The sequence below is a fragment of the Chaetodon trifascialis genome, chromosome 8 (genome assembly GCF_039877785.1).
Source record: "Chaetodon trifascialis isolate fChaTrf1 chromosome 8, fChaTrf1.hap1, whole genome shotgun sequence".
NCBI classification, from domain to species: Eukaryota; Metazoa; Chordata; class Actinopteri; order Chaetodontiformes; family Chaetodontidae; genus Chaetodon; species Chaetodon trifascialis.
In genome coordinates this window covers 28,039,803-28,050,250 of record NC_092063.1, presented here as the reverse complement: position 1 = coordinate 28,050,250, position 10,448 = coordinate 28,039,803, and the positions used below count along the sequence as shown (strand labels likewise).

General features: G+C 41.8%; 1 protein-coding gene across 2 annotated transcripts in view; it reads right to left on the bottom strand.

The window, feature by feature from the left end:
• Positions 1-2,711, bottom strand: part of tbc1d25 (TBC1 domain family, member 25) — a 13,552-nt gene extending 10,841 nt beyond the window's left edge. The window contains exon 1 of one of the 2 annotated variants that reach the window (XM_070967764.1): positions 2,535-2,711. In XM_070967764.1, the coding sequence (XP_070823865.1) occupies positions 2,535-2,579 (45 nt within the window). In that variant the 5' untranslated portion in view covers positions 2,580-2,711. Of the gene's footprint in view, positions 1-2,520 lie in introns of both variants that reach the window. The other variant, XM_070967765.1, reaches the window with a different exon arrangement.
• Between the last annotated feature and the right edge of the window lie 7,737 nt (positions 2,712-10,448).

Here is a 10,448-nt window from a genome sequence, read left to right as displayed (position 1 = left end):
TAGACGCGACGGTAAATTTCCATCCATCCATTATCTATACAGCCTATCCCTTTCGGGGGTTGCGGGGGGCTGGAGCCTATCCCAGCTACAATGGGCGAGAGGCGGGGTACACCCTGAACCGGTCGCCAGCCGATTGATTGAAAATAAAACACACTGAGAATAATTTCCCCGACGTGTGCTCTCTGCCTGACTCATATCCCTGGACTTAACGAGTGACCGGCAAAAAGACGATCATTTAACACCAGTAGTTACGTTGCTGCATCATAGTGTAGTGAGAGCACGAGCGCTGAGGGAGAGGCGACTGTAAACAAACAAGGGCACGTTAGCCGCTAACGTGCCCTTGTTTGTTTAGTACTGTTAAACTTATCGGCTATAATCACCTCCGGTGTTGTTTATTGATAAACCAGGAGCCGCCCCACGGGCTGAGACACGTTAGGAGATTTATTATTACCACGAAGTAACGGTAACCGAAAGGGCCTATATTATTATTGTGCGTCTGGCCGCAGCTATAAAGCGGTTGCGGCAGTTATAACGTAGCAGTGGGTCATCATGAAATACGCCTTATTGAAGTTGTGAACAGTTTCATTTCCAGAGCTAAAAAGCGGAATTAAGCAGGTTTTCCCTCCCTTATACTTGCTATAGTCTACCTACCGGTATGTCGTTATGTCTTTTTTTATTATTATTGTTAAGTAAGGAGCTTCAGGTCGTGTTCACTTGGTGCGTGACACTATTTATCTTGCAAAGTCGTATGCTTGATGTGATTATACAAGTAGGTCGGTGAAATTTCAACTCTGGGCTTGCATGTTATCACTGAAATTAATCATAAGGTTGTGGTGTTTTAAAAACTTCATCATAGAGGGTTTTTATTGCAACTTCGACTGACTCTGTCGCCTTATCTCTGCTGGATAACCGGAGCAATGCTTCTCCTTGTCTGTGGCGCTGCATGTAGAGGCTTCAGTGTCAATTGGCTGTCACTGACTCACTGATTGTCATGTAGCCAATCAGTGGGGGCTGTGGGTGGGACATTGTTACACAGCCAAGAGTGGTGACTTTGGATGGAGAGACGGCTGCATCAGAGCCAAAGGAGCGTGTTTCAAAATACATTAATTAATTTTAATCGATCCCTACTACATAATGATAATTTGCTTAGAAACTGTGAGTAAAGTTGGGTGAAGTGAAATAATTCTGTTATTAAAATATAGACTTCCCATTATCAATATATCAGTAGAGGGCAAAAGCATACAAAACGACATATAAAGTAGGCTTCAGGGCATTCAATCGTTCGCAACTGGACTTTGTCAGTTTGTCTTGGAAGACGTTTCGCCTCTCATCAGACTAGATAGGACAGCTGTCTTCCAAGACAAACTGACAAAGTCCAGTTGCGAACGATTGAATGCCCTGAAACTTACAATGACCTGGATGAATGAGAATATTCACGGGACATGTAAAATACCCAAACAAATGTTCAGAGCAATTAATAATAAAACCCTTCATAAGCTATGTGTAAAACAAATAAATATCTTGATTTTCTTATTATATTATAAATTTGATTAACTTGCTTGCTCAAAATTGTTCATTTGGACAACAAAAATTTGTAGAATGTTAAAATTTACATTGTCACAGTTCTGCTGAAGGTTGATAAATGATAATATTTAATTATTGCCTCGCTGTAGTATACACAGCACACTATTGAGAAAGCACCATATGTAGTTTGTCTTATGGTTATTTGTAAAATACATTCTCATTTGATTTGACCCTTTTTCACCGTTTGCAAAATGTAGTAAATTGAGTCAATAAAATATGAGTTTCCGAATCAGCGATCATAAAAATTCCTGTTTCAGATAACGTGACGTCTCGTGTGTGCACGGGACGAAATATATTTTTTCCTAGGATGGCGAAGGCAATGCCCGTCCTACTCTGCCTGTGATTAGCTTCCATAGATATTTTTCCCCTAACCCTAACCAATCGTCACTCCCCATGCTAAACATGAACCAACCCAATCAACGAAGGTAGAGCATACTTGTCGATCAGAGCCAGAGTATGGCCATCCATGGCTTCGCCATCCTTGGAAAAGAAATTGTCCACGCGCAGACGTTTGCTGATCAGGCAGGTGACGTCAGCTCAACGCTATGAGAGTACGCTGCTTTGGTTTTAGCCCTTGCTTTGCTAATGATGGTTTTAACAGAACATTGTGAAAGTGTCAGTTCTAACTCACTGTTACAGTCGAAGAATACGGTGATAGGAAGAAGTGATTAGCACGTCCAGCTGCCATACATTGCAATCAATGACAACAAACATTGCTGACAATAAACAAAATGGATTGGCGGGTAGCCATGGGACAGACTCGCTCTCTACAAACACACTGTTCTAAAGCTAATGTCACAGGTATTTTTTTTTTTTCGACTTGTAATACTGCAGTTTGTTTTTGACAGACAGCTAGCAAACATTAAGCAGACAATGCTATAAACAGGACATCGGGGTTGCTAGCTAACTAGCAGACGCTGGCAGACTATTTGTTACCTTCATCATCCTACCTTGACTTTGACACGGACCACCCCCCTCTCCTCCTCGCCTGCCATGTTAAAGGCTCCGTTTCGCAACAAGGTGGTTGTTTTATTTCCTTTTTACACTGGCATGATGATCAATAAACGATGGCGAATTCCAGTAGCCGAGTTGCTCTAGTTCGTGATCTTCTTCTGCGTTAAATTGGTAGTGTTAACAGTTGTATTACCGCCATCTACTGGGCATACCTTTATCACGTCCTCTCGGAGCCTCAACGCACCGACTCGGAGCTTGCGAACCGAAGAAGTACTCAGATCTTTACGTTGAAGTTGCAATACCACTATAGAAAAATGTACAGAGGTACTATCACCTAATGTACATAGACAATTAAGAGTGAACATATTCACAGTGCAAAATACGGCCCCTAAGAATAATAAATGATTGTATTGCTAGATAATTAATACAGGTGGCCTACATCAAAATGCATTCACATTTCATTGAAAAGACAACCTAAAGACAACATAGCAAATGTTCAAACTGAGAATCTGTTTTGGAAAATTATCTCCTCATTTAGAATTTGATGCAACACTTTTCAATAAAAAGCTGGGACAGGGTCATGTTTACCATTTTTGCAACACTCATTGGGAAACTGAGATCAACTGCTGTAATTGTGAAAGTGGGACGTTTTCCCATTCTTGCTTCATGTATGATTTCAGCTGCTCAACAGTTTGGGTATTTGTGGTATGTTACGTTTCATAATTCACCAAATATCTAGCATCGAGTTTTCTATTAAATATAAAATAAAATTATTTTTCATTCAACTCACCTCGACAATTGATAACCAGTTAATTAAGTCTGATCAAATACTAAACTATCAATTTGTAACTGATTAATAATTAAATTAACGACTTCAAACCAAATAATCATTAATAGCAGAGGTTGAAGAGTTTTGGAGTTCTGAATAGTATACAGGTGCTGGTCATAAAATTAGAATATCATGGAAAAGTTGATTTTTTTCAGTAATTCCATTCAAAAAGTGAAACTTGTATAATGTATACATTAATTTGACACAGACTGACATATTTCAAGTATTTACTTCTTTTAATATTGATGATTATACCGGACAACTAATGAAAACCCCCAATTGAGTATCTCAGAAAATTAGAATTCTGTGGAAAAGGTCAATATTGAAGATATCTGGTGCCACACTCTAATCAGCTAATTAACTCAAAACACCTGCAAAGGCCTTTAAATGGTCTCTCAGTCTAGTTCTGTAAGCTACACAATCATGGGGAAGACTGCTGACCTGACAGTTGTCCAAAAGACGATCATTGACACCTTGCACAAGGAGGGCAAGTCCCTAAAGGTCATTGCTAAAGAGGATGGATGTTCACAGAGCTCTGTGTCCAAGCACATTAGTAGAAAGGCAAAGGGAAGGAAAAGATGTGGTAGAAAAAAGTGTACAAGCAATAGGGATAACCGCACCCTGGAGAGGATAGTGAGACAAAACCCATTCAAAACTGCAGGGGAAATTCACAAAGAGTGGACTGCAGTTGGAGTCAGTGCTTCAAGAACCACCACTCACAGACGTATGCAAGACATGGGTTTCAGCTGTCGCATTCCTTGTGTCAAGCCACTCTTGAACAAGAGACAGCGTCAGAAGCCTCTCACCTGGGCTAAAGTTCAAAAAGGACTGGACTGCTGCTGAATGGTCCAAAGTCATGTTCTCGGATGAAAGTAAATTTTGCATGTCCTTTGGTAATCAAGGTCCCAGAGTCTGGAGGAAGAGAGGAGAGGTACAGACCACGTTGCCTGAGGTCGAGTGTCATGTTTCCACAGTCAGTGATGGTTTGGGGTGCCATGTCATCTGCTGGTGTTGGTCCACTGTGTTTCCTTAGGTCCAAGGTCAATGCAGCTGTCTATCAGGAAGTTTTGGAGCACTTCATGCTTCCTGCTGCTGACCAACTTTATGGAGATGCAGATTTCATTTTTCAACAGGACTTGGCACCTGCTCACAGTGCCAAAGCTACCAGTACCTGCTTTAAGGACCATGGTATCCCTGTTCTTGATTGGCTAGCAAACTCCCCTAACCTTAACCCCATAGAAAATCTATGGGGTATTGTGAAGAGGAAGATGCGAGATGCCAGACTCAACAACACAGAAGAGCAGGGGCCCGTTTCACAAAGCTGGTTTAGTGAAAACTCTGAGTTTGTTAAGCCTGAAATGAAGGAAACTCGGAGTTTTCCGTTTCACAAAGGGAGGTAACTCAAACCAGAGGAGGAGGGGTAACTCTAGCCTGTTTCACAGAGAGAGGTAACTTAAACTCTCGGTCAGTTACCATGGTAACAGACTCTATGAACCTAACCTGGTCGGGACCAGGTTTTTCTCAATGAACCTCGAGTTTCTCTCTGTCTCCGCCCTCTGTCAGCCACACGTTTTTTGATTTCCTCATTCATTCAGTCAGCAGGCGAGTTTTGGCATAACATAGTTCTGCCGTCTGTTATTTAAAAAAAAAAATCAGCCAGTCGGCGTATATGAGAAGTCCACTTTTCCACCATGGCATGCCCTTTTGACAACGATCCCGTGGATGAAGGTGCAGCATTACTGCGCAGGGAATTAAATATTCGTCGGGAGATGGTTATCAGACCACGCATAGATGTTCTGGCATTTCCAGACAATTATTCAATTCAATTCAATTTTATTTGTATAGCGCCAAATCACAACAGAAGTTGTCTCAGGACACTTTCCATATAGAGCTGGTACAGACCAAGCTCTTTTATCTACAAAGAAACCAACAATTCCCCCATGAGCAAGCACTTGGCGACAGTGGCGAGGAAAAACTTCCTTTTAACAGGCAGAAACCTCGAGCAGAACCAGACTCTGGGTGGGCGGCCATCTGCCTCGACCGGTTGGGTGAGAGAGGAAGAGCAATTATCTTTTTGAAGATAATTCAAAAATTATCTTTTTGAACGGTACCGTTTCACGTCGCAGTCCATCACCTACATAAACAACCTAATCCGTCCTTATATCTGCAACATTACCAGCCGTAGTCATGCTCTCACATCCCAGCAGATATTGTGTGTTGCGCTGCGTTTCTTTGCAAATGGGAGTTTTTTGTATAACATCGGAGATGCAGAGCACTTAAGTAAGGCAACTGTATGCAGGGTGGTCAGAAAAGTTTGCCTCGCCGTGAAACGGCTATTACCCATCTTCGTGGTTTTCCCTGGACATAAACCTGTCAGAGTCATCAAGGAGGAGTTCCACAGGATTGCAGGTGAATGATGCAGAGATCCAAATGAATTTTAAATTATATTCCATTAATGACATTGTGCTGCAATCTCAGAATGGGATTAATAATTTTAATTTCTTTTAGGATTCCCCAGTGTGATTGGCTGCATAGATGGCACACACATCCCCATCACAGCTCCCTTGCATAATGAAGCAGATTATGTGAATAGGAAGTCCATTCACAGCATAAATGTGCAGGTACATGTAGATTGACTACTGTTTCAAAATGTTAAAGACTGCATCATAATTCAACATCTGTCATTCTCTGCACTGTCAAGATCGTATGTGATGCTGCATACTTAATTTCCAATGTGGAGGCCAAGTGGCCTGGGTCTGTTCATGACTCAAGGATTCATCATGAGTCTAACCTGAGCAGCAGACTGCAACGTGGTAAGCAGCCTAAAGATTTGCACAATATAATTCACCTGTCTCCCTCCTTTAATATACTCTTATGTGTCCCCTACACATTACAGGAGAGTTTGATGGCCTTCTGCTGGGTGACAGAGGTGACCCATGCCAACCCAGGCTGCTGACTCCTTACCCTGACCCTGAACCAGGCCCCCAACAGAACTTCAACCGGGCTCACTGCAGGACAAGAGCCCGGGTGGAGATGACCATAGGCCTGCTGAAAGCCCGTTTCCAGTGCCTACGTCACCTCAGGGTGACCCCTGAGAGGGCCTGTGATATCATTGTGGCATGTGTTGTTCTTCATAATATTGCCACTATTAGAGGAAACACCCTGCCCTACAAATTGAAGACCCTGATGATGACCCCATCCACCTGCCAGCTATGCAGGACAGCAGAGCAGTCAGAGACACCATATGCCATAGTCATTTCAGAGATTGAGTCACCACCACCACCACCACAGCAGTCAAATAAAGACACAATACACACTTCATTTGGTCTTCTTTATTTCCTACAAATAAAAGAGCTAGATTAGTTAATGTTCCAATAGTTAACATAATTAACATAATTCACCTGTGACCATGCACCCACCTCTAATTTGTGTTCCAGTATTTCAATTTCTAAATCTGCCCTCCTAATCTGGCAGTCCAAGTATTGCATTTCTTTGTTGGTTTTTTGGATTTTTTTCAGCAGGTGAATTTTATAAATCTCTTTTACTGGTAACTGGGAATACATAAGGAGGACATTAAATTATACAGTTGCACATGAATTCCACAGAATGAACCTCTGGTGTTTACTGAACATCCATCTTACTGTGTCAATCTGTGCAGTGGAAGTTGAGGGACTCTCCTGCTGCTGCCCAGCCATGCCCTGTTAAAGAGGATGAGAATGTGTTAATGCTTCAGTGTAGGCTAAATGTCACACTCTATATTCCACCAGAATGTTAAGAAATGTAAATGGGAAGAGAACTATCAGTAACATATCAAGATGTTACCTCCATAGGCCTTTCTGGATCCCCCTCTGTAAAGGCAGCAGACACGGTTCCCTCGTGCTCTTCATCCTAGATGAGTGATATGTTTCAGTATACTTAAACTACCACTTGGCAAAATCTTTGGAGTATTGCCTACTTAAAGTCACAAGGTCTGTTGTGGCATTAGATGGCTCCACCAGGCAGATAGCACCATCAGAATCTGTTGGGACAAAAAAAAAAAAAAAAGGGGGGAAATAAATATTTTTATGAATAGGCTTAAAAGAGATATATAGGCCTAGGCATATTACATTTTATAAAGGCACTTGTGTCTTGGGGGGTAAGCTCTGAAGATGAGCTCCCTCCAGGGATTCCCTCAGCCACTGGCCTTCCTAAATTGTGGCTTAGGGCCAGCTCCTCTGCCTCCGTTAGAGGTGGCGGTGCTGGGCCGCCACCCGTTTTGCGGGCATCTGCCTTCTTTCTGTTGGCTGAGCAGAAGTCTGTGTTAGTTTAAATAGGCTTAATTATTTAACAGAATATGATATAGATGAGAAGACATTTATGTGTGTGAAAACAGCATTATGTTGGGGATAAAACAACAGCCACTTAATATTTACTTTACAATGTAAAACATGATCAAAATGAGGTACCCCTATTTAATTATGCCGAGGTCTTACCTGTTTGAACAATGTTTTTATATTTCATCTTAAGCTGCTGCCAAGTGCGCTTCTCCCCCGCAGGATTGCACCTCCATGAAATAAATTAATGAGCTACCATTCAAGCAGTTTTCCCCTGTAATATTAGTGTGATTGCAAAGGACTGCATTTAAACTCAGCCACTGACCCGAGCAGCAAAGTTTTCCCACGCCGTCTCTCTCTCTTTTGCGGTTGCAGCGGTGTTGCACTTTTTTCTAAAAACGTGTTGAAACTCGCTATATGAGCGCATTAAGATTTCTAGCTCCAGAGCGGTAAAAAACGCAGCCCTCCTCTTCCCCGTTGCCATGGTGACTCGTCGAATCGGGGCTCCATTGATGTTGCCTTTTTATAGTCGTGGTGCACGCGCTTAACTCTGAGTTAACTTACTCTGAGTTGATTGAACTAAACCAAATCACCTGTTCTGAAACTGGAAACTCTGAGTTTCCTATCTCAGGCTAGATCAACTCGAGGTTCAGGATTAGACTCAGAGTTTGTTGAACCTCCTTTGTGAAACGGGCCCCTGAAGGCCACCATCAAAGCAACCTGGGCTCTCATAACACCTGAGCAGTGCCACAGCCTGATCGACTCCATGCCACGCCGCATTGCTGCAGTAATTCAGGCAAAAGGAGCCCCAACTAAGTATTGAGTGCTGTACATGCTCATACTTTTCATGTTTATACTTTTCAGTTGGACAACATTTTTAGAAATCCTTTTTTTGTATCAGTCTTAAGTGATATTCTAGTTTTCTGAGATACTGAAATTTGGATTTTCATTAGTTAAAATCATCAAAATTAAAGAACTAAACATTTGAAATATATCAGTCTGTGTGTAATGAATGAATATAATATACAAGTTTCACTTCTTGAATGGAATTACTGAAATAAATCAACTTTTCCATGATATTCTAATTTTATGACCAGCACCTGTAGGTTGGCAGCATTCACTCCAGTGATATATTTAACAGAGCAGCATGTATATTCAAAGCATTCATTTTCAAGACAAGACTAAAACACACAAAATGTGACCTAAGTAAGTGTAAAGAACCAAACAAATGGAAATGTACAATGTGTGCATCTTAGGCGTGGCACCAGAAAGAATGTGCTTTTCTTAGTTTTTCCTTGTTATGTTCCATGTGCACAAGCATGAACTCACACATCAGGCATATACAAAGTATGAGAAGCAGGAGCTTTGAGTTTCCTCCCCACGTGTATGGCTACATTTAAGGCCAATTCAAGGTATATGTTTTGTATGTGATCTGTGTAGACTAATGATGCCAGGTTGAATGATGCAGTTTAAGCCTTAAAAAGAGAGTGGAAAAGGAATTGGCTGACCAAGTGAACAAACAACAAAGCAGCACCGTAATTGCTAGCTTAGCGAAGGCAGTCCAGTTCAACATAGAGGAGGCAACAGATTTGCAAAAAGAAAGCCTAGAGGACCTAGAGAAACAAAACAACTGACTTTGCAAAGAGAACAGCAATCTTAAGGACAGTTAGAGGACTGTTATATTTGCAGTGTCATAATATCAGGATGTAACTGAAACCAAAAGCAGAATGTTTGGCAGCAATCAACACAAAAACAGTTAATTATAGCTTGTACAGTCAGAATAAATGTGCAATCCTGAAGAGCTAGGCTGGGCGGTCAGAGCAGGTGGGCAGATGGCGACAGACCAGAGAAAGACACCTGATTTTTGGCAAGTAATCCAAGTGGTGAGAGGCTCGTGGTTTCCTCTTGTGGAGACAAAATACAGGTGTCAATTCAAGGAGAGAGCATGGAGCCAAAACTTTAACAAGAGCAAAAAGGAGCCAAGACAAAGTACCACAGAGGATAACAAGCAATCTGGCAAAGACTAGAGTGAAAAACCAGGGTTATATACTGTGTGGGCTGATGATTTGATGAGCCTCAGGTGTGCAGGTGGGCAGGCAGCAGTAGGGGCAGGTGAGCCATGCCCAGTTCAGCATACACACAGACAGAGGCTACGTTTACACTTAGGGAAAACGCATATGTTTTCATATGGTTTGGCCTCTCGTTCACACAAAGAGTTTTTTTCAAGGAAAACAATAATTTTTAAAAACTCCGTCAAAAGTGGAGATTTCTGAAAACGGCGGATACGTGTTGGCATGTAAACAGGGTTAAACAGCGTTTTAGGTTCTGAAACGTCACAACATGCAACTGAAAATACTTAACATCATGTGAGCAACCTATGTTTACACTCGCGCCCATAGGTTTGGCATAGTTATGATGGCGCTCGATGGCGTATTTATTCGGGTTCATGTAAACGACAACATTTTTGAAAACAATGTTGTGTGCACGATGTTGTTTTTGAAAACCGAGGGGCCAAAATATCCGTTTTCCAAAATACCCTGCTACGTGTAAATGTAGCCAGAGAGTGAGAGGGAGAAGACACACAAAACACAAGGGAGGGGACACAAAAAAAGGGGGAACTGGCAGGAATACACTGCCAATCCTGACATGCAGTTTGCTTTTTTGGTATAGTGTTAATGCTAAATGTTAAAATTTCATGTGGTGTCTTGAATGTTAGGGGTGTGAAGGACATTCTAATGTTGTGACATGACTTTTTAGACTAATCAGTA